Raw genomic sequence first — 24397 nt, forward strand, 5'->3', positions numbered from 1 at the left:
GAAATCAGACAAGGTACAACAAAATGACATTAAGGACTAAGAAACTTCCTCGCGGACAAGAGAACATACATATGAATATGAAAACAAAACAATCACTTCACGATTGTTGAAGAAGCAAACATGTAATCTTCACTCTGTTCAGAAAGCCAGCCGTCAAGAGTTTCAGCCGACAGCATGACTAATGCTGGTCATGCTGTTGGGCATCTCAAAGCCCACCAGCAACATGAAGAGATGAGCTCCGGAGAAAAGAGTTGGAGAGCCCTGGATGTGCTTTCATGTGGCATACATTCGGAGGAAATCATATCGCCGTAAACGAGCATGTTGCTGAATCATGACGTGAGGGATGATGCCGCTGCTCCGTTCAGTTTGCTGGCCGGCTTCAAAGAGCACTTGAGCGAGTGCGAGTGCACACCGACATCGTTTCATGCGTTCAATTCAATTCAATTCAGTTTATTTGTATAGCCCAATTTCACAAATTACAAATTTGTCTCGGAGTGCTTTACAATCTGTACACATAGACATCCCTGCCCCAAAACCTCACATCGGACCAGGAAAAACTCCCAAATAACCCTTCAGGGGGAAAAAAAGGGAAGAAACCTGGAGGAGAGCAACAGAGGAGGATCCCTCTCCTAGGATGGACAGATGCAATAGATGTAATGTGTACAGAAGGACAGATTTAGAGTTAAAATACATTCAATGAATATGACAGAGTGTATGAATAGTTCATAGTAGGCATATTCCACGATGGAGACCTCCACGATCCATCAGGCAGATGGCGGTGGGGAGGAGGAGGGCGGAGTCTCAACAGGACAGTGGCGTAGTCATGAGCAGGAATTCCACGACCCAGATGATCCATCAGGCAGATAGGATCTATGCCGTCTCATAGGGTCCGATGACCCCATGAGACGAAAGTCAAAAGGACTTCCCGGGAGAAAGCAGAGTTAGTAACGTGTGATTGAGAGATGAAAATTCATCCTTAAGGAGAGAAAAAAAAGAGGAGATAGGTACTCAGTGCATCCTAAAACGTCCCCTGGCATCTATAAGCCTATAGCATCATATCAAGGGCTGGACCAGGGCAAACCTGATTCAGCCCTAACTATAAGCTCTGTCAAAGAGGAAGGTCTTAAGTCTACTCTTAAACGAGGTGACTGTGTCTGCCTCCCGGACTGAAATTGGAAGCTGGTTCCATAAAAGAGGAGCTTGATAACTAAAGGCTCTGGCTCCCATTCTACTTTTTAAGACTCTAGGAACTACAAGTAGTCCCACATTTAGTGAGCGTAGCTCTCTAATGGGGCAATATGGTACGACAAGCTCCTTAAGATATGATGGAGCATCACCAATCAAGGCTTTGTAGGTTAAGAGAAGAATTTTAAAAGTGATTCTTGATTTTACTGGGAGCCAGTGCAGAGCAGCTAGTGCAGGAGTGATGTGATCTCTTTTCTTAGTTTTAGTGAGAACACGAGCTGCAGCATTCTGGATCAACTGGAGGGACCTAAGAGATTTATTAGAGCAGCCTGCTAATAAGGAGTTGCAGTAATCCAGTCTCGAAGTAACGAACGCGTGAACCAATTTTTCTGCATCTTTTTGAGACAAGATGTGCCTGATTTTTGAAATATTACGTAGATGAAAGAATGCAGTCCTTGAGATTTGCTTTACGTGGGAGTTAAAGGACCTTTCATCAGCCGGACTCCTGTATCTGGGTCTTTGAGTGTCAATGGTAGCAACTAATACATTGATTTTGAGTCATTGCATTTAATATGTGCATAATGAAACGAAAAAGTAACTAAATATTAGATTTATTCCATATTGAAACAACCTTGAATTGGAAAGACGGTTCAGGATGCATTTAATACTTGACATTTAAAGATGTGTATGCAGTACGTCAAATAAAACTCATCTTCACACAGTTTAAAATGAAAAAGAGGTGTATGTAAAACAGTGAGACAAGGAAATGGACGGTGCGGATACATAAACGGTTAACTACTTAAAAACTAGACCGAGCTCGAGCTCTTAAGATAAAAATGGTTTCTGACATGTCAAGGACAACATTATTACTTCAAACTACACACTGTTGTGTGGCATCATGTGATCTACAGTATATCTGATCACTTACACAATAATAAGGACTTGACATCCAGATCACTGAGAGGAGGAGACATCAATTTAAGTTTCCTAAAAGAGCAATCAAACATCCAGACCAGAGCCCAGGCAGACTGAAACCACTCTGGAGACAGTTCAATCAACAACCCCAGCATCCCGCATGGCTCCAGTTCTGCAAATCAAATTCCAAAAAAGCCAATAAAGTTATATCATTATTAGATATGTTTAATTTCACTTTGACACAAGGGTAAACATAGTTATGTTTAGCTTTCAAACAAGCTGGTCTAATTGGATTTCACGGTTGACATCAGGACATCATCTGAATGAGACATGAGAAGCAGCGACGTCATGAGTGAACACTTCACATCTCGACCTGATGAGGGATCTGTCCCCTAAATCTGGAGGACGGGACTCGGCGGTTTGTTCCCACAAGTCTGATGAACACGAGCACAACCAGGGAAGCGGACATGTTTTAAAAAGGACAATGCCTGCCAGTACGCCACCCCTTAGTGACACCGACACCACCGGAGTCCTTCATCCACAGTCCACCTGCCAGCATAAGTCTGAAGCAGCGTTGGTGTCATGACTCACTGAAGTTCTGCACTCTCACTGCTCTTTAGGATCTAGCACCTGGACCTGATGGCCCTTTGACCCCAGCTACCTGGTTTATGTTGCAGCACATCTCTTAAAGCTGCATTCATTTATTGTGTTGGCCACCTGGCAGCAGCAGAGTTGTGAGAACAGTCGGGGACTTCTTAGCTGCTAGAAGTTCCCGTGTGTTCACCTGCTCGGCCTCCCTGGGCCCGCGTGCTGTTTGGGGCTGAGCAGGTAGACTAGCACTGAAAACAGCTGCTCCCACCAGCGGACGGAAAAGATCAATCAACTCTAGTTGGTGACATTTGTGGCACTGTTCACATTTGATCAGTTGTTCATATGTTCCTTTGAAAAAAAAAAAAGAAGATTGTTCAGTATATAACTGTCTAAAACATGCAGAGGGCCTTCAACAAATTCCTTATTTAAAATCAGTTAGTCATCCAAACTTTGTTAATCACTAAATAAGCAAATAGCACATTTAAGTAGTTTAATCAAAGGGGATAGTAGATACGTGACGGATCACACTCACACAAGATCGAGAAAACAATCCAGAAAGGTTCATTTGTGGAGCTTTTCTGACACGATAAAAAACATGTTCTGCAGAGTGAGAGAAAACAGTTACTCTAACCTCCCCTCACACGTGTACTGCCTCTTCAATCCATGCTAGTTTCACATCTACACATACAAATAGAAGGACCAGTAGAAAGGTCCAACTTCAGTCTTCAGAAGGATTATCCCCCCAAACATATCCAGCATTCATTTGGAAAAAACAACAATTAATTCTCTCATGCCCAAACATGACACCATTGTTGACAGTATTAAGATTTTCCAGAGCAGTGGTTTCACTCTGTTAGTGTGGTCCAGTAGGTGAGGTGAGATCACTGCTATTCCCCAAAAGGAGAAACGACAGCAAGGCCCAAAAATGCAGCTCTGTGCCACAGCGACGACACACATTGGAGTTCCGCTCACACTGGATTGGAAAACAATGCATCGCTCTCCATTGACTTTCCGTTGTCACTTACGAGAAAAACAATCGCCTAAATGGAATTTAATGAATTAGAAAGTTATGCAGTATTATGCTGGCAAGAACCTTTGGCGACTTCATTAGCTTGCTAAATTATCCCATTATTGTTAAAGTGGAAGATGTCAACAGGGTGCTAAAATATTCCCTGGAAATGATGAACTCTGATATCGGAGCTAGGGACGGGCTTGTCAGAACCTGGCTGCTCATGTGGCGCATATCGGTTTCCCTCCTGTGATACTGAGCTACATCTCTTAGCTCAGGATGTGGCAGCATTGAAAACATCATCTATTCTAAACCAACAGGACCTGAAACATGAAAGGGTTTATGGGTAGGAGGAGGTAGATATTGACATCTGGAATGGGCGTACCCAATTCCCTTTGAACCGTGCGTGCCACTGTTGACAGTAATGGTTTCCCACCATCTAGGACACTGCTGGTTTGCTTCCATTATAAATTGACACCACAAGATAAGAAGTGGAGGATGGTAGAATGCTCATTTGTATTAATGCCATGCTATTGCTGTGTGGGAAAGCAACTGAAGGTTGACAACAATATGCTGTTATGTCGTAACCCATCTGAAGCATTATGACATCATCCACGTGATGCTCATGGTCACCATGGTCCGATATTCTGACTACTGTGCTTCAATAGATTGAACGGCACAGTTTTCACCGGGCCAAAGTAGTAAACTGCTCCAAACAGGCGTTCTCCCGATAGTCCTTTTGATCAACGGCACACATTGGCCAAGTGTTGACATCTGGGCAGCCACAACTTTAACGCCCACAATATTCTCACACTTTCGAATTTCAGATACATGACCCGGACTGTCGTAAACAGCAGAATATTACAATCTGATAAGAAAACATGGTAAAAAAGCTCTACATGGTTTAGTGTATAGAAAGAGTCTGAAAAGCCAAGCCTGAGGGCAGCAATCATAAAGTCTGGAAAAGTAATAAAGGTTTAAATGGCAAGATCATCACTACTCTAGTGTTCCTCTCAGGGGGTTAAAGTTAACACATACTGGGAAGGACTTATGTATTTGCCTTAACATTCAAAATGATATATTAACAAAGTGGTATAATACAACGCGAATGCATTTCGAGACAGTTCGGTGAGTGCTGGGAAGAGTCCAGTTCCTCTCCCTGAGGAAGAGGGGGTCTCATTGCTGGGCCTTACATTGGCTGGTTTGGATTAGGGAGGGGTGAGCTGGTGGAGACGAGGAAGAGGGCAAGGCCACCACCAATGAGCCGTGATGGCTTCGCCATGGTAACCCTGATATGGTGCAGCATATGAGGATCTGAAATGCAGAACAAAGTGTGTGCGATTAGGGATTTTCAGCGCTAAATAAAACAAAGACATCATCTGTACCTCATTTCAAGACTTTTGAAAGTGAAAGTGCCGGCGGACAGAACTACAGAAGGCAGAAATCAAGGAGCACATCTCCACTGTGAGCTTAGTTAAGAAAAAGAAAGCAAAAACGTAGAAGATAGTCGGTCTGTACAGTTGAACACAGGTTTAATGATATTTAAAGACAATTTATTTTCAATTTCCTTAAATTGAGGTGCGTGTAACCTTTGTTCACTCAACTTAACCTTCTTCCAGCCTGTTGACTGGCAACATATATTTTCTTACAAGATGCCAAACACCAGATTAAAGCTAAACGGAGCCAGCCATAATGACTCTTACTTATTAAAGTGGCAATAACAGGACAACACTATTCATTGGCGGTTCTCTTGATGAAATGCAACTAGATCTATTTCTGGAGGCATCATCTCTTCCTTTTCTGAAGGAATGGGCAGCATGACCGGACATGGCCTGCTTTTCTGGGGTTGTGTTATGGAGATGGTAGTTCACTTTTGTTTTTCTTCTGTTACTTGATAGGGAATAACGGATAAATTAGTGACTCAAACATTTCTTTAATTCCATTATGCAGAGATTATGTCGATCATCCTTTTGTTTTGGACCCGTTCTTCCTCCATGATGATGTCAAACAAGTCAACAATTTAATGATGCGACTGATGCCTCTAATGCCGCATTTCACCCTTCATGGTATTCAACCGGACTTTTTGTGGTGCCACCTCAGTGGAGGCTCCAAGAGACCTCAGCAGATACAAGAAGATGGCGCTAAAACACTACAGGCCACTGACTGGTTGGAGACCATTATCCCGAGCACAATACTGGACAGCCAGCACACACCTACCTTTTTTAAATAGCTACCACTGTTGTATCCAAAATGTACCAAACTGGCAGCCTGCCCGTTTACTTCTGTGTACACAAGGTTGTACGTGACACAATCTACTACTTACATGACAGGGTACACCAAGTCCACGACAACTTACACTACCCTGTACAATAAGTCCACTACACTTGACTTTATACCATGTACACAACACTGTACACCACACACTGAACTTTGCACGATGTACACTACACCTTACACTACGCTGGAGACCAAGTAAACCAACACTGCAGGACAACGGCCACCATGTACACGACGGAGTACAATGAAATGCAGACGTTCCCGTTTGGTTGCAGTTGAAAGAATTCAGCGTCCCATTGAAGTCATAGCAGTCTCACACCGTGTCGCTACGGTGATCAGCTGAGGACCCCGCAAGTGAAGGGTCACTAACTGTCCGCAGTGGAAACAAGCCCCAAACACGAGAAGGTCGATGGTGGTAAAGTAACTCGCTCCCCAGCCATCAAACAGACAGGATGGTAGCATTTCTTTAATAAAGACAATTATTGCTGGGAAGAACTTTGCATTCATTTCATTCTTTCGTACCATAATATGGGCTCATTGCGTTGCTCATTTTCTTCCTGAGTGTTTGCTCTTCTGGGCTGACCATCTTCCTCTGGACACAAACACAAAAATACATGAACATCGGATATATACATACACCCCCAGCTGGGATCACGAGCTCAACCGACTTACAGGTGTATTATTATCATCATCATCATCATCAATTAAGGATTTAGGACAATGGTTATATTTGTGGGTCAGTTAAGCCAATGCAGAAGAGTCTTAAAACTGTGACATCAGGGGGCGACTTTTCTGGTTGTATAAAAGTCTATGACTCTTTATCTTTCTTGATACATTCCCCCAGTAAACAAATTAACATCATTCTGTTTTAGAGAAGACTTGAAACAAGAGATTGAGACCATAGAGTCACAGACTATAAAGCAGGCTATGCTTTTTCTTAACATGTCCGCCCTTATTTTTTCCCCTGCAGGAAATCTTGCTATTTTGCAACAGAATGGAAGAAAACGAGGAAGTTCTGTGCAGCATTCGTGACGCCACGTCCAATGACAGCGCTGGACGGAAGGATTTTGGTCTACCAACACGGATTGCCCATCCATATACAAAAGGGGAAATTATTTTTGTTTTTATCTTGTGAATTCAAATTGAACCACAGCTTAGAAGTTAGCTCAGTCTCCTCCCAATAACAAAGGATGAAGAAGTACAGAAAGGCTCCCTGGTGGCTCTTTGTGGACAGGAACCCGACGTCCGAGCGAACATCCGCCCCTGAAGCGAGATCAGCGAAGAAGCACAGTGACGGCAGCGAACCCTGTGACATGGTGTGGGGGACATGCACTTCTTACCGCAGGGGTTTCCTTCTACATCGTCGAGGAGATTGGCCGTAGAGTTGGCTGTACCCAATCTGAAAATAATTAGTTAAGGACACCAAAACCCTGGCCAGCCACATCAGTCCCAGAAGTCATGGACTCACACAAATCAGTTATGGAGTTTGATCTTTCACTGATGACGTACGTGTGAAGCAGAACACCATGGTGGTGATGGAGTATGGTCGTGCTTTATGTTGGTGATGTAAGTAACTTTGAGACAGATGGGAAATATTTTGCTTGCTTTCATATTTCACTTGTTCCATCAGCATTAAAGAAACTAAAACAATCCATCTCTCTGTACGGTGCACTCATGGGAGGACACGAATGTGTTGAGTCGCTGCTAAATCACTGGGTGTTATTGAAGAAAAATCCTTCATTTTCACTTTGATCGTGCATATGTTGTGGTAGATAAACATTTTCCAATATTAAACAGCCAGATATGTAACCAAGGTAAAGCAAAGAATACGAATGGTGCTTCAGGAGCAGCTTCCTTTTGGACTTTCTCCGCTTCGCCTTTTCTGAGAATGTTCTGGCAATTTCAAACAGCTTCTTTCTTGTTGCTGAAGGAGAGAAACACATTCCAGGTCATAGACAATGACTATTTTATATATGATTATTTGTGAAACATCAGCAGTATTGTAAACCAGGAGACATACATTTGCCCATGTGTTTGAGCTTGTCTCTGAAAAGGGCGTCGTCTGAGACCGCTTCCATTGAAGCTGCAGAGTATTGTTCTCCTGCACAGACACAGCAACACCACTCATGTACTGGCACATAAACACAGTATTTATAGTTTTATGTCTATGGCACGAATCCTTGACACAACCAACAAATATCACAGTGAATGCATTCAGTCAAACGGAGTGCAACAACACAGTTGAAAATATTTTGGCAGCGGAAGCTTGATGAGTGATATCTACCTGTGAAATTCTCCATACTAGATGAATGCGTGGACTTTGATTTCTTTGATTCATACTTCAAGCGATCTAAAAACAGAGAGCAGATGTTATGACTTTGGCGTGGTTCAGGCACAACTGAACCTCTATATGTACCGACTAAAACAATGGAAGTGAGGGCCTTGATTGTAAGGGATGAGAGACAATATGACAAATGGAAATTATTTTGTCCAAGTAAAGAAAAGCACAATTACAAAATAAAACACAAAGGACTAAAATGGCCACACAAAAATTGGTCTCACACTCTCTAACTCTCTCCAACTCTTTTTCACCGTGGCCCACATGAGCATCATGGCTGCCCTCAGAGGGCCGGTTGTAACTGTAACACTGTATACATGCAACTATTCCCAAACACATTGTTAACTAACCATCTCTGCATTTGATTACTCAAGTGTAAAAATATTGTACATGCATTTATATAAATGCATAACAAATCCATTTTATTTAATTAGATTTATTCTAACCCTACATAAAGTTATATGGCGGGCTGTTTCCTCCCTCACAAAACATTTGCCAAGCGGCATTTTAAATCCAGCATTGTTAAATGTTTTATAGACGGCGGTCTTCTTCTTCTTCCTGCCTCCGTATCTTGGACGGTTACCAACGCCTACGGTCACAGAACAGTATGAAACTATTGGCTGGCGTGTGTACTTTGTCACCCAAGTGTCATCATGCGATGAGACAAACAGGGACAGCACCACAGGGAACCTTTGATAATGAGAACCTCAAAAGGACTTGCGAGCATCCTAATAATATACGTGTTCAGTATCCCACAACCTCAAATATTACATCTATACATTAATTCCAGTGACTAAATCCATATGTGTATATATACACACACACACCACCAAATCAGTACAGCTATAGACACAGACCCTATGTTGACATTATGATCAGTGTCTCTGTGTGTGTTGGGATGAAGGGACAGTCGTACCTCTCTCTAAGGCGACGAGGAACTCGCGGTTGCGCTGCAGCTCTCTCATGAACTCCTCGTTCTGCAGGAACAGGGCGATGCGCTCGTCTTCAAGGTACTGCTTCAGTTTCTTGTCTTGCTCTGTAGCTCCTGCCGTCAGACCTGGACTTCCAGAGGTCCCTGCAGCTCCGGACTGAGAGCCAGACTGGGCTGTCCATTGGCTTCTTGAAGAAACGGACGATGACGATGAAGGCTGAGACAGACTGCTCTGAGAGCTTTGCTGAGGTGAGGACAGGAGAGACTATTGGTAAGTATCAGGACTAACCCTGCTACGCTAAAGGTATCGGTAAACATCCTTTTCTTTCCGAGATCTCATGTCTGTGTGTTAAATACTGAGCTAGCTTTCAGACATGGACTGTATGGATTTAACAACTAAGAAAACAAATTTCATTTATTCATCCAGTTATTTAAACTTGACTCATCCTTCTATCTACAATCTTTATGCTATAATAAGCTCATAAACTGCTGGATTCAGATCCACACAGGAAGACATGGACCGGAATGGTTAATTTAAAAAAAAGGAAAAAAGGATCAAAGTTATTAGCTGAACTTTGTGAAGACAAAGAATATTTTAACCTCCTACAGCAATACACACATTGTAGTTAGATTCACAGATATCGCTGCAGCATGCTGCCCAGGTGATAAGATGGCCAGATCAATAACCTCTTGGCAGCATGAGCCCGTCAAAACAAACTAACATCATCAGTGATTGATCAGGAAAGATTTACAAATAGCAAAGAAAGCCCTGTACATCGGCTGGCATTCATCTGACTGCAGGTGCAGTGTTGGCCAGCACTGTTCGTGTTTTCCCTTTACAATAGTGCATTTTAAAAGAACTAATAAATGACATGCACTCATTTTAGATCTATATATGTGGACATTCTTGTACCTTTATGCTATCCAACTGCTGTGGCAGGATTCGCAGAAAATCATCGGGGAGATTTCCAAGTAAAGGAGGGTTCCAGTTCCGGTAACTTCTGACCTGCTGGTGACCTGGCGGAGGCTGGGCTTCAAATCTATCAGAGCCCATGGAGGAACAGAGACACAAGTAAGTCTACCAACTACATTAAGTACATACCAACTTACCTGTAGCCATCTCAAAATACCATTACTTATTGACATCCTTTTTTATTTACATTGAAGGTATGAGACGATGAATATCCATTATTTCATCAAAAGTTATAAATGAGGACATGCCAGATGCAACTTACAGTAACAATGTCAGGCAAATAAAATTGGCTGATGGATTACATTTTAAGAATGATCTGACTTTTGGTTCATTATAGGCTATAATCTTGTTAACGAGTGAGCATAGAATACATCGTCATGTGTCGTCTATCCTCCATTTTAGCCACACAAGCTGCATGGCTGTGTGGGGGGCACCACTTTGATCTGGACTCAAATATCAGAACATCAAGTATCGTGTGGTCTCAAGAGGATGAAACCTACACTAATGACGGCTTCACATTTCGAGTGAAATATCCCCAGGAGCGTTTTGATGCAGCGACATGACATTTGGCACCGATGTCCAAAGTCTCGAGGATGATGATCTACTTGCGATAAAAGGCCACGAGGTCTTAACGGGAGTCAACAGAGAAGCCACTTCATCAGGATGGGGGAAAATCGGCAGATACCATGAGCAGGAGACCAGCAGCCACAGGATGTCAGTTAGGTATCCAAAGACATGGGGAGCTAGCATCTCTTTAATACGTTTGTGGCAGGGGACCACTGCAGCCCCCTCTGCTCACTGCCCCACCACCAAGGGGATAAGGGGCAAAACCTCTAAGAACGGTGGTCCTGGGCTGATGAGTCAGCAGCCTGGAGCCTAGCAGGATGTACACCTCACTGTTCAAGTCAAAGCTTTAGGACCAAATATTTGAAAAATGGGTGTTAGCAAAATACTACCACGCCAACATGCCAACCTACGGTTGTGAACATGGTAAACATTACACCTACAAAATAGGCGCAATAGTCAGCTTCGTTTTTACCCGGGCTCCAGAAAATGACATCAGAGCTTGTACGTTGCATGCCAAAGGTTTGGCCAGTGATGAAAGCACTGTTAACAAGTTTGATTTGACAAAGAGCCAGGTGGTCTTAAAAGTTTAGTATACATTTAAGTATTTATATTTTGCAGCCAAATCAAAATGTATTACAGTATATTCAACATTTGTTTTTAATATAATGCATTAAATACTTGACTTCTTTCTCTACAGGGCTTGTATGAAGGCAATAAAGTAGTCCATGAATATGAGATATCAGTTTAAAGTTCCTCCTCTGCATTCTGGAGGATGGCTTATGGCTTCTTTCTCATAAAACTGTTGTCTACGTCATGGTACACGTCTGGGCGCCCTCTGGTGTCTGAGAAGATTGTCATCAATTGCACGCTGAGCATTATTTTTTTTAAAGGGGAAAAGCTCCACAAAGCATTTTAACTACATTTATAAGAACATCAATGCAATTCATTCAAAACTATAAATCATCTGGTTGTGTGTTCTAAGCAACCAATAATAATGTTCATTTTTGATTGATCCATCTATAATTATTTGATTAATCAAGTAATGGTTTAATGTATAACATCACACACATGTGTCAGAGTATTGGTACCGTCTTAAACCAGAATCAATATTATCAAACCTTGAGGCACCAGCAAACACAAACTATCCATCCATTAAATTAAATAAGAGGTACTCTTAATTTGTGACACACAAACGCAACGAGAAAGAAAAAAGCTTCTTAAATGCAAATGTTTAGTCACCCTTTCTTACCTTGGTGGGGGTGTTGGTGGGTCTTCTGGGTATTTCCTGTCATAAATGTGCATATCATACGTGGGTGGGGAGTAGACTGGAGGCGGTTCCTCATCTGAACTGTCAGGTTCCAGTGTTCGCTCCAGAATCTAGAAAGGAACCGACAGCGCACCACAGGCCTTGGTTAATGAACCGGTCTTACTCTCAGGCACTTACAATTTTGCAAGAATTCTGCTTGGATTCCAATAAGAGTTCGTTATCTGATATTTATGCTCCAGCCAAGTAGAACATTGTGATGGGAAAAACAGAAAGGCCACTAGAGAATGCATCGTTGGGATCAAATGCAATCTTCAAACGCAAAGCCAAGCATTGCTTGGGTCAGCCTCCTCTCTAGCAGGTCACGAGGCCCTGGGTCAAAGCCATGTGACTGAATAGTCAGCAGGTGTATTTATAGTTCACGGTAATGTACGACATCGCGCATGTGATGTGTAACAGGAGAACAAGAGGAACTCCCAAAATAAAACCAGCCCGTCTTAAAATCGGCAGAAAAGTGCAACCGGTTCTTCGTTGGCTCACTGCGTCTCCAGCAGATGGCATCGAGCACCAATGAAAACGAACACGTGCTCAATTTGTGATTGTTGTTTACATTTGATGTCTAGAAGAGTTTTGTAAAAGAGATCTGTTTTTATTAAAACTTAATCATCATAAAGGTTTTTTTTGAGTGAGTATGTGATTGTATGCATTGAGCCAACAAAGAATTCTTAAAAAACTAGATGTAAGGATTGTGGAGGATTATTTTGATGTCCAGGGCAAAAGGACGTGATCATGATTAAAAATCATGTAGACAAATGTTGCCCGACTCATTCATCTGCAGGCAGCGCCTCGCAGTGACAGAGCCGGACAGAAAAAGGGAAACGGAATGAAGAACGAAATGACTTATGACAAATATCCACTTACAGTGATCATTTTTGACCTGATCAGAAAGGATCACTATAAGCAATTTCTACTGTATCAGAATTGCATATCCATGAAGTTTTATTAAGTTTAACTTAAAAAAATATTCGATGAAGGTCAGGTATATTTTCAACCCATCATTACCTTCGCATTGAAAATGCAGAAGGTAATGTTTTGATCGCCGTGTATTTATTTGTATGCGTGTTCCTCACATCACAAAAAAAGTTTTAAACCGAATCGCATGAAATTTGGTGGGATGATTGGTTATTATCCGGGGACCATTTGATTAGATTTTGGGATCAATCGGGTCAAAGGTCAACATCTTCTTTTTACCATAGCACGGTCAATTTTTATCCAATTGGCATGCAACTAATGCCAAAATGTTCATAATTCAATGCCCAATCTTGTGATATGCGAAGGTATGCACTCTACCGAGTGCCCATTCTAGTCTCAATAGGTTTCCGTCACGGACCCAACTGGTAATCACTGAAATAGTTTTGCTTTATAATGTCAATACCAACAGCCCATCAGGCTGGGCCTGCACTAAATTGAGTGCCGCAAGTGCCCTTGGACCCTTTCCACTGACCTCTGGTGGAATGCTGTCATCAGAGTCCGAGCTGTCATCTGAGCCCTGTCCGTCAATGCTCATCTGGAGCAGCTGGTCGATAGTGGCGTCCACTGCTCCGTTGTTGGAGCGCAGCACACACTCGATCACCTCGTAGTCCATAGAGGGGAACATGGTCTTGAAGTCCTCCATGGCCTGGTTGAATTCCAGGCGTCGGACATGCCGGTTGGACCTGCTGTTGTTGAGATGCCCCTGACCACTGCCGCCCCCGCTTCCACTGCTGCCGGAGCCTCCATTGCTGCTGCTGCGCTTGAACAGGCTCGTCATCCTCAGGGCCGCCAACCTCCTGAACGGATGGCTCTTCTTTACCAACACAAACACTCGGGCCCCTTCAGACTCACTTGCTTTCCACTTTTCCCACTGCTCAGTTCCTCATTCTAACAGACATGGCCGTCTTTTAAAAAGAAAGTTGAGAAGAACTTGTTCCCCCCGCCCCCCCCAATGCTACTTGTTATTCAGCTGCAACAAGCATGGCTGACTTGATTATAGGGTGTGTTGTATTATAGTCAGGTGGTGACAGAAAGTTAAATGTCCACGGTTCTGTCACCAGGTAGATATGAGAGTCAAATTTTGCCAGGAAACCCACATAGCTGCATCACAGTCATGAGCACCTACAGAGAGAGAAGAAAGGCAGCGCGTTAGCAACACAAGCATTATTATATTATTAATGTCATTAATTAATTAACGACATCATTCAGGGTTCTTACACATTTTGAACAATGGATTTCCATGACCAAACTAGACAAGTTTATTCATATAAACATGTATATAAATGTGTATTATTGTAATCCAACTGTTATCCTTTATGTGCAAATCCATCTGTTTGGACTGTAAATGGTGGTTCAGGCTTTGGTCAGATAGAAAGACATCGGCCCTTCAACACATTGACAACGTGAGACTCTTAAAAGTGAAGGAGCCACAACGAGCAGAGAGGTGAGCGTTTGCTTTCAACACAAGCGCCAAATAGCAGGCTGGCACCTTCGGGTGATTACAAGAAGAATGTGAATTGGCAACCTTCAGTGGCCACATTACATGACTTTTCCAGGCCTGGAAATTTCCATTTTAAAATGCCATGACTTTTCCAGGTTTTCCATGACCGTACGAACCCTGATCATTGCTTCATATTTCTTGCAATGTGTTTTTTAGTTTTGTCCAATGCTATGCTCCACCCTCCGAGACAAATCCCTTGTCCGTCCAACATAAATGGTTCTGATTCTGATGACTTGGACACAGACAACTGAGTAACAGGTTAAAACAATTAAAAGGCATTGAGGGAGAAGCTAGCTGCAGCCTTCTTTATTCAATTTGCAATTCTTGCCTCTCCCTTCCGTCCAGCTTCACTCACTTCACTGGAGCTGGCGGCAGCTCAGTGCCACATGGCAGTGCCAGGCCATCCGCAGACTATAAACAGAGCCCCTCTCAGTCTGCTATTTACCAAGAGTCTGGCTCGGATGTCAACACGATGCCCATCCTAGCAGCCTGGCCTTCCTGCTCCAAGCCGTGTGTGTGTGCATGTGTGTAAAACAAGAGATACTGAATGAGTAGGATGCAGGAACTGAAAATAGTCACTCCAGAGACACGCGCCATGAGAATAAGGCCGAGGCATACAATGAGGGGGCCGTTACGTCTAGGTAATTTATAAAAATTACTTGGAATGTACTCCAATTTTAAAACCACTGGCCAGTAGGCTCCAGCCAGAAATCTTGTTAGAACTATTGCATTTGATCAAGCACACGTTTCCACTGCAGAACCATAACTCCTAATGAACACCAACTGTTGCTGCGTCATGTTCCAGCTTAAACACATCTACAAACTCGTAGCTCTGTTCTCTGCTCCACGAGCATGTCATATTCATTTATTTTTGCCAACCAGGTTTATTGTCTTCTTACTCAATTGGAACTATTGTTTTATCGCTTCAGGTAAACAGGGCACCAGATTGAAGAACTTGATACGGCTGGCCTTTATGGCTGAAATCATTAAGATATTCATATGGATATTATTGCATATTATAAAAGCACACCCAAACAGTTTTTTTAGTCACTCAGGTAGGAAATGAGATGGAAAGCAAAAACAGGAATCAGACATGTTAACATTAGCTTTGGTGGTCCGAACGTTTGACTTGTGCACAATCCAAACAACGAAATACAGCGACTGGATTGAGAAGACCAGTCTGTATGAGTTGATATCCAACTATGATGACAGCTGGCTAATACTAACTATCATTTGCTAATGCCAATGCTAGCCATTTGTTTGTTTGCCAGAAGATAAAGTGGGCAATAAAGCGAGAAAGCACCGAGTCTCTGACAGAATAACGTCAAATAATTGGCAAAATAAATGTTCAATCTACTTTATGACTCACTTCACCAAGTGAAATGCTTACACACAGTAGACATGGGGTGCTGGTCAGATTAAGCTGCTCAAGGAAGGAACGGGCAGCCCACGGTCACTGAATTGTTACAGGCAATTATTTTAAGAATCGAGTTTGAAATGTCAAATTATGGAGTTTCCTGCATTGGACTGAGATCATGTAGAAAAATAAAATACAAATGTTAATTGAAACCTTTGAAATGTCTCACTACTAGTGCATAGTTTGTCTACCAGGGAGCACTGAATAAACGTAGAGCATCATCATCAGACAACTTACTCGACAGTAATAACGACAAGGAGAATAATGTTACCAATATTAGCATCAGGCTCAAAACCCCAGTATTGGTCTGTCTCCCAACAGCCTCAAAAAACCGCCACTACCTTCTAGACTGTGACCTCATACACTCTGGCCATGTCAACCTAAAGAGTGTGATCTGCGATCATATTGAGGACACATACATTACTGATGTTGCACATCATTCATAGATGTGATTTGTTTAAGCATTACATTATTTTAAACGCGTGTGTTCCAGTCTTTTAGAATCATTTGATGGCGGTTGACAAAACGGTGACCTCTTTGGAGATAAAAAAGGGCCACGGATTTGAGCTCGGAGCAGTTTCCCCAGCAGTGTGGCATAAGCAGCAAAAACAGAGACAACGCATCAACAGTCCCACTACTACAGTAAGGCCGACTGCGCAAGGGTTTGCACAAGAGATTAAGATAATCTCTGTTGCACTGCCCAACGCCGGTTATTTTAGGTGGAGGGTATTTTGAGCAGAACAGCTGACGAAATAAGAAGTTGATTTTACTTAAATATTTAACAATTGCCTCGTGCATCAGATATAAGCCGAATGTACCAGCATGTGTCAATATGCTGGGCCGCATTCAAATAGCAGTGTTTCGTCGCTGTGATAGAGCGGTATATCTTAACCGCTCCACTTCACGCTGCCTGTGGGAAGCGTTCGTGCTCCGTGCACGCGCTCGTCTCGGGAACAAGTCGCGGCTAACTGGCTAACGGTCCTCTGCGGCTATCAGTCACCTCAGGACCACCACACGTTAAATTAGGTTCAATAACGAGAGTAACGTCGTTCGAAATAAAGAGTGTAACGTCGGCCGTCCAAACAGAGTTGATTAAATAGAAAAACAAGACTCCAACGTTGACTGAACGCCCCTCTAGCTAATGTTAGGAGCGACCTTAAGTTAGCGGCGGTGGTAGCCGCTCCAGCTAACTAATCACAAGCAGGCTCCTGCGAGCAGAGGCTCGTCACACAGCGTTAGCCGCACGGTCGGAGCCTTCAGCCCGCATGAGTCCTGTCTGAACGTGTCATGGAATACAAGGCACGCGTGCGACACTCGGGAGGGGAAGAAGCGCCCGCTAGTTAAAACCGGGGCAGCTGTCCACCGCGGTGTTGGTGAAGAGGAGCGGTAAACTAAGGGAACGTCAGATAAGCAAGTAACGGTAGTCAAAGCGGTGCATCGTCAAAACACGGAACGATGTTAGCGTTACTCACCGGAGCGCAAAGGGTCCAGCGGAACCACAGCAGAACAACGGGGTTGTGAGGTTTTAGCATTCTAATGGAAACCAGAAGGGTACCGTTCCTCAACAGCACAGCAGGAGATATGCCATTAAATCCAGCTGGCAACCGGATGTTGCATGTAAACCAAAACACACTCACGGCTTCAAAATAATGGACATTTGTGTGTCTCTTATTTGGATAATATAATTATTTTTATTTTGTACTATTATTAATGTATTCCAGTAAATATAAGCAACATGATATGCATGAACATACTGGGGAAACGCATCGCTGCTGGAATGAATTACATTTTGAACACTCATGCTTTGCTCTTTTTCAGTAGCATGTCACCATTATGGATATTCATATTGTGCAGTCAACCCATTTCAAACCAACAAACGCCTTTGTTTTACATCATTGTGCAGGTTTCGTACTTGTAAAATGTATCAAATGTGAATTTTAGGGAAATTAGTATTATGATACAAAGTATATTTACATTTTTGGGGGGATATTAGAGCCACATATTGCATTATGAGAGTCAGTATTATGTAGCTAGTGTGAGAATGAGACAGTATGTGTGATTTTGTCAGTCTAGTGGAAAAGTATCGTTATGTTATGTTCACTACGTCGCCATTCTTTTGAAGTTTATTTTGAAGGGAAGGCCTCATTCTTTTGTATCCTGTGTTTTTTTTGTACACAGCCTCTGGCCTTTAAACGGCACATTAGATGAATGAACACTAGTCAGACAACAACACGGACTACAAATAAGTGGTAACTTGGAATTGTTATTATTATTGACATGGATTTCATTGTGAAACTGCTTCCACTATGAGGTTGGACTCCTCCCATCATTTATTTCAGCATGTCTGTAACAATAAGATTCCTTAGATGGGTAAAAACAAGTAATCAAATGTAATTAAATTGCATTACCAATAATTCAGTGACATTTAGATATTGATTAAAGTATTATTACTGTTTTCAACAATGTGGCCAGGTCACACAACTTATTTTACAGCTACAGTACAATACCATTTGATTCAGAAAACCTTTGATGTACAAAGTGCTTCTGTGACACCTCCTACAGGAACTAGCACAGTGTAGCTCTTCTGCCAGTCTTCAATGTGTAGAGAGTAGGGTTGTTTGTAATGGTATAAACACTTCTGATTGTGAGACTGTGCAAAATATACATTTTTGGTGGAATACACAGAACACACAACTTAGTGAGGCTTTGGGGTGAAAGGCTGTTGTTGACAAATATTCCATATTTTCGTCTTTTTTGTCCTATTTCGCCTCCAGTGTGAAAATGGCCTTTATATTTACCTTCGCATTGAAAATGCGGAAGGTTATGTTTTGATCGCCGTGTATTTATTTATTTATTTGTATGCGTGTTCCTCGCATAACAAAAAAAGTTTTAAACCGAATCGCATGAAATTTGGTGGGATGATTGGTTATTATCCGGGGACCATTTGATTAGATTTTGGGATCAATCGGGTCAAAGGTCAAGGTCAAGGTCATGGAACGGTCAAAATCTTCTTTTTACCATAGCACGGTCAATTGTTATCCAATTGGCATGCAACTAATGCCAAAATGTTCATAATTCAATGCCCAATCTTGTGATATGCAAAGGTATGCGCTCTACCAAGTGCCCATTCTAGTTATAACCTGTTTATGTAGGGGAAATAGTCAAAGCTCAAGTGCTAGATAGGAGATGGCCTGTCACACATGCAAGACAATGTTCTGAAATGTTTTTGTATGTATATTCAATTCAATTCAGTTTATTTGAATAGCCCAATTTCACAAATTACAAATTTGTCTCGGAGTGCTTTACAATCTGTACACATAGACATCCCTGCCCCAAAACCTCGCATCGGACCAGGAAAAACTCCCAAATAACCCTTCAGGGGGAAAAAAAGGGAAGAAACCTTCAGGAGAGCAACAGAGGAGGATCCCTCTCCAGGATGGACAGGTGCAATAGATGGACAGATTTAGAGTTTAAATACATTCAATGAATATGACAGAGTGTATGAATAGTTCATAGTAGGCATATTCCACGATGGAGACCTCCACGATCCATCAGGCAGATGGCGGTAGAGAGGAGGAGTGGGCGGAGTCTCAACAGTGGGCGGAGTCTCAACAGGACAGTGGCGTAGTCAGGAGCAGGAATTCCACGACCCAGACCTCGATGATCCATCAGGCAGATAGGATCTATGTCGTCTCATAGAGTCCGATGACCCCATGAGACGTGAAGTCAAAAGGACTCCGGGGAGAAAGCAGAGTTAGTAACGTGTGATTGAGAGATGAAAATTCATCCTTAAGGAGAGAAAAAAGAGGAGATAGGTACTCAGTGCATCCTACAATGTCCCCCGGCAGCTATAAGCCTATAGCAGCATATCAAGGGGCTGGACCAGGTGAACCTGATTCAGCCCTAACTATAAGCTCTGTCAAAGAGGAACGTCTTAAGTCTACTCTTAAACGAGGTGACTGTGTCTGCCTCCCGGACTGAAGGTGGAAGCTGGTTCCATAGAAGAGGAGCTTGATAACTAAAGGCTCTGGCTCCCATTCTACTTTTTAAGACTCTAGGAACTACAAGTAGCCCCGCATTTAGTGAGCGTAGCTCTCTAGTGGGGCAATATGGTACTACAAGCTCCTTAAGATATGATGGTGCATCACCAATCAAGGCTTTGTAGGTTAAGAGAAGAATTTTAAAAGTGATTCTTGATTTTACTGGGAGCCAGTGCAGAGCAGCTAGTGCAGGAGTGATGTGATCTCTTTTCTTAGTTTTAATGAGAACACGAGCTGCAGCATTCTGGATCAACTGGAGGGACCTAAGAGACTTATTAGAGCAGCCTGATAATAAGGAGTTGCAGTAATCCAGTCTCGAAGTAACGAACGCGTGAACCAATTTTTCTGCATCTTTTTGAGACAAGATGTGCCTGATTTTTGAAATATTACGGAGATGAAAGAATGCAGTCCTTGAGATTTGCTTTACGTGGGAGTTAAAGGACAAGTCCCGATCAAAGATAACGCCAAGATTCAAGTATCCATTATATAACAGTCAGGGCCATACGTATTTATTTGGACAGGGATACCATTCCTCAAATAGTGATGATGTCCACAACTGCTATTGATTTTAAATAAAACAGTCAATATGTGGTTAAAATGTAGATATTCAGCTTTATTTCAATGGATATAGCAAAAATATGGCATTAACTGTTTAGTAATTACAGCGATTTTTACACAGTCCCCCACATGTTCAGGGCACAAGTGAGTTTTGTGCGTACAAGCAGTTGGATATAAATGTAACATACTCTAAAATTCTAAATCAATACGAATCAGGAATAAGTGAATGTGGCAGCTGTCCCCAATCTGGCCTCGGCTGCTGGCTGGTTGACAATCAGTCAGCTGCTCTGACTGATTGGCAATCAGTCAGCAGCCAATGCTGCTCATATAAAAAGGGCAGCAGAGCTGGAGGTAGGGATAATAAAATATGTCGTCTAACGGAACCTCTTGGTGCCTGGCTGATCCTTGGAGCTTTTGGGGGGAACCCACGGGTAGCGGCAATAGAGCTGCTACAGTGAATTTCTGACAAATGCAGGAACGTTTTCTTTTGACTGTAAACATGCAGCGACTGGTTGTCAGAAGAATCACACAGAATTTGTAAATACAATATAAATACATTTAAAGTCTTTGTTGTTAAAGTCAAATGACCAGATCAAATAAAGTAAGGTTGTGTACATTTATCAAGGTATGATGTTAAAAAAAGGGGAACAAAGGAATGTTTACTGTACTAAGTGTATTAATTCTTCCCAAACTAACATACTAGTGAATAGAATGGTAATATGCATAACTTTGGAATAAATTTCTATGCAGTCAATGGTTGCCTGAAGTCTTCCAGCAAAGGCATCAGCAAACACTGAGTTTCCTCCCTTGAAATGCTTTTTTCACAGTATGTCCATAATCCCCAAACTCCTGTCGTAAACATTAATTAATGTAATTAAGCTTTCTCTTCCGTTGCTCTTCAAATAGAAATTGACGTGAAGTATCACGAGAACATGCAGCCGCCGACGGTGGCGGAGGCCAAAAGGCAGATGGCCGAGGTCGCCGACATCGAGGAACAGACGAGGAGTCGCGCGGCGACTCTGGTCGACGACAGAGCGCTCAGGCGCTCTGAGGACGACTACTCCACCCTTCAGAAGAAGCTGCTGCAGGACCAGAATACGCTGAGTACAAGTACAAGACTAATAGGACAACTCATGAATGCTCACATTATGTTTTCTTTTTACAATAGGACCTAAATGTCTCTTCTGCATACACCAATACAAGTTTAATAACTCCACATCGACTTCCCAGGGGCTGACATGGTATCTGTTGGCCATGTGGTGCATGCTGGTGAATTGATGCTGGAGCACCTGATGGTGTGTAAGTCTCTTGGCCGCATCGAGTTCAAGCATCCCACAGAGGATGTCCCCAAAGAGAAGCCTGTCATTAGACTCTGAAATTGTGTCAGCAGTCGTCCTCTCGATGAGCTGATGAGTTGGATTTGCCGTCTTGTTAGCAGTTTTTTCTCCGGGGGTGAGCAGGGTGTCCGCTGGATGACTGAGTCTCCACTATGTACCTCATCTGAAGATACTTAATGTATAAGAAGGCCTCAAATGTGCCACAATTATCAATTTAAGGGCCTCTAATTTAACATTGTTGGAGTGCTCTTCTGTATGTTTCCACAAATGGAAATTTGACAATATCTAAACTTTCCTTTTTACGATTTTGTTACATCTACACACCCCACTTCTGGAACGCTCTCCCCATCCACATCCGTCAGGCTCCCACTTTACCATTATTTAAGCAAGCCCTCAAAACACACCTCTTCCAACTCGCTTTCACCTGCTAAACCCCTGCTCCTATGACCCATACAGCTTCTCTAGTTTCCTTTCCTTTCTTAACGTTACACATATGTGCCGTTTGTTTGTTTTGTCTGCTTTCTTTTTGTTTTGTTCTGTTTGTCTCTTGTCCCCTGTAAAGCGTCTTTGTGTATTGAGAAAAGCGCTATACAAGTCTGAATTATTATTATTATTATCTACAATACCTGGGGACTGCTTTCATTTATTTTATAGTTAATTGGATCATTTATTAAAGATAATTTAAAGTGAGAGATGATTAAAATGTTATAACTGAACTATAAGAACATACACTACCGTTCAAAAGTTTAGGGTTACCCAGACAATTTGGTGTTTTCCATGATAACTCACACTTTTATTCATCAAATGAATTGCAACATGAATAGAAAATATAGTCACGGCATTGACTAGGTTAGAAATAATGATTTTTATTTGAAATATAAATTTTGTTCTTTAAACTTGTCACTCAAATTAAGGCCAGTTTTACAGCTTCTCTCACCAGTATAACTGTTTTTAGCTGCGCTAACATAAAAGGGTTTTCTAAGGAAATGCTGAGGTCGAAACAAGCGACCATCGACGCCTTGAGGAGCGACTTGGCTCGAATTCACGCATATTAGTTCATCATTCTGAGAGTCAGCTTTGTGTGTGTGTGTTTGTGTTGCAGGAAATGTCAACAGCTTACATCACAGACATATCGTATAGAACAACTCTGCACTGTTAGGTACAGCTAACTGTGTCCAGTGGTAAAGTGGTGTAAAGACGGCAACCACATCAACCACACGGTCCCGGACAATGTCGACCCCCCTCCAGTTTGCCTACCGCCCCAAACGATCAGTGACGCGGTAGCAATAGCTCTACACCGCACTCTGCAACACCTGGAAAGCCGCAGAACGTATGCCAGGATGCTTTTCCTGGACTATAGTTCTCCCTTTAATACCATCCGCCCGGGAAAACGAATCAAGAAGCTGACAGACCTCGGCGTCCCAACTCCCACCTGCAACTGGATTCTGGACTTTCTGATAGAAAGACCCCAGGTGGTGAGAATGGGAGGACGGGTGTCTACCGAGCTCACAGTCAGCACAGGATCCCCACAGGGCTGCTGCCTGAGCCCCAAACTATTCACCCTGTACACCCATGACTGCACCTCCACCCAGGACAACACCATCCTCATCAAATACGCCGACGACACCACCGTCCTGGGGCTCATCAAGGGGAGCGGGGATGAGTCGGGCTACAGGACCCTGGTGAACAACATCCTGGTCTACGGAGAGGAGAACGACCTCATCCTCAACACAAACAAGACCAAGGAAATAATACTGGACTTCAGGAAGAACCCTCCCCCTCTACAGCCTCTCATCATCAAAGGGACTGAGGTGGAGAGGGCTGACGGGTACAGATTCCTGGGAATGCAGGTGACATGTGACCTGAGCTGGACTCTTCACACCAGAGCCAGTGAAAAAGGCCCAGAAAAGGCTTTATTTCATCAGGATGCTCAGGAAAGCTGGTCTGAACCGTCGCCCTCTCACCCAGGCCTATAGAGGACTGATAGAGCATCCTCACCGCAGGCATCACTGTGTGGTACGGAAACACCACACAGGCAGAGAGGAAGGCTCTGCAAAGAGTCATAAGGACTGCGGGGAGGATCACAGGGACACAACTTCCGTCCATGGACTCTATGTATGTGCAGCGCTGTCGGAAAAGCGCAGAGGGAATCATTGGAGACTCACTTCATCCAGCTCACTCTCTGCTCCGACACAAACACTGCACATACAACCTGAGACACAGCCGAGCGGACACACCGTCACCCACAGGACACGCTTCTTCAACAGCTTCTTCCCTGCCAGTCAGACTGATGGCACAACACAACTACTGAGAAATGCGCACTCCTTGAAAGTGTGAAAAATGTGCAATACTACGATCAGTGTAATAGCCCCACACAACCTTCTCCCAACATCTGAACATGTGCAATATCCCCACATAACTTTCCCCTTCCCCCTCTTTTTCTTTTTACAAGCTAGGTACAG

At 42.9% G+C, this 24397-nt stretch overlaps 1 protein-coding gene across 3 annotated transcripts; it reads right to left on the reverse strand.

Annotated features, from left to right (window-relative positions):
* Nucleotides 1-1780: 1780 nt before the first annotated feature.
* cuedc1b (CUE domain containing 1b) lies at nucleotides 1781-17570 on the reverse strand. 3 transcript variants are annotated; one of them, XR_008834798.1, is made up of 12 exons: nucleotides 17473-17570; nucleotides 13555-14204; nucleotides 12036-12163; nucleotides 10160-10286; nucleotides 9232-9490; nucleotides 8262-8327; nucleotides 7998-8078; nucleotides 7808-7901; nucleotides 7318-7376; nucleotides 6500-6569; nucleotides 4894-5014; nucleotides 1781-2272 (listed from the first exon to the last, which is right to left on the reverse strand). XR_008834798.1 is itself a non-coding variant. In XM_056440664.1 (11 exons), coding segments are annotated over exons 2-11 (1191 nt in total). In that variant the 5' UTR covers nucleotides 13861-14204; nucleotides 17473-17570; the 3' UTR covers nucleotides 2300-5013. The 3 variants fall into 3 exon arrangements, 2 of the variants coding, with proteins under 2 accessions (XP_056296639.1, XP_056296640.1); XM_056440664.1 differs by lacking the exon at nucleotides 1781-2272 and having other exon boundaries at nucleotides 2300-5014; XM_056440665.1 differs by lacking the exons at nucleotides 1781-2272; nucleotides 17473-17570 and adding an exon at nucleotides 14939-15094 and having other exon boundaries at nucleotides 2300-5014.
* Nucleotides 17571-24397: the final 6827 nt, after the last annotated feature.

This window comes from Pseudoliparis swirei, chromosome 20 (assembly GCF_029220125.1).
Source record: "Pseudoliparis swirei isolate HS2019 ecotype Mariana Trench chromosome 20, NWPU_hadal_v1, whole genome shotgun sequence".
NCBI lineage: Eukaryota > Metazoa > Chordata > Actinopteri > Perciformes > Liparidae > Pseudoliparis > Pseudoliparis swirei.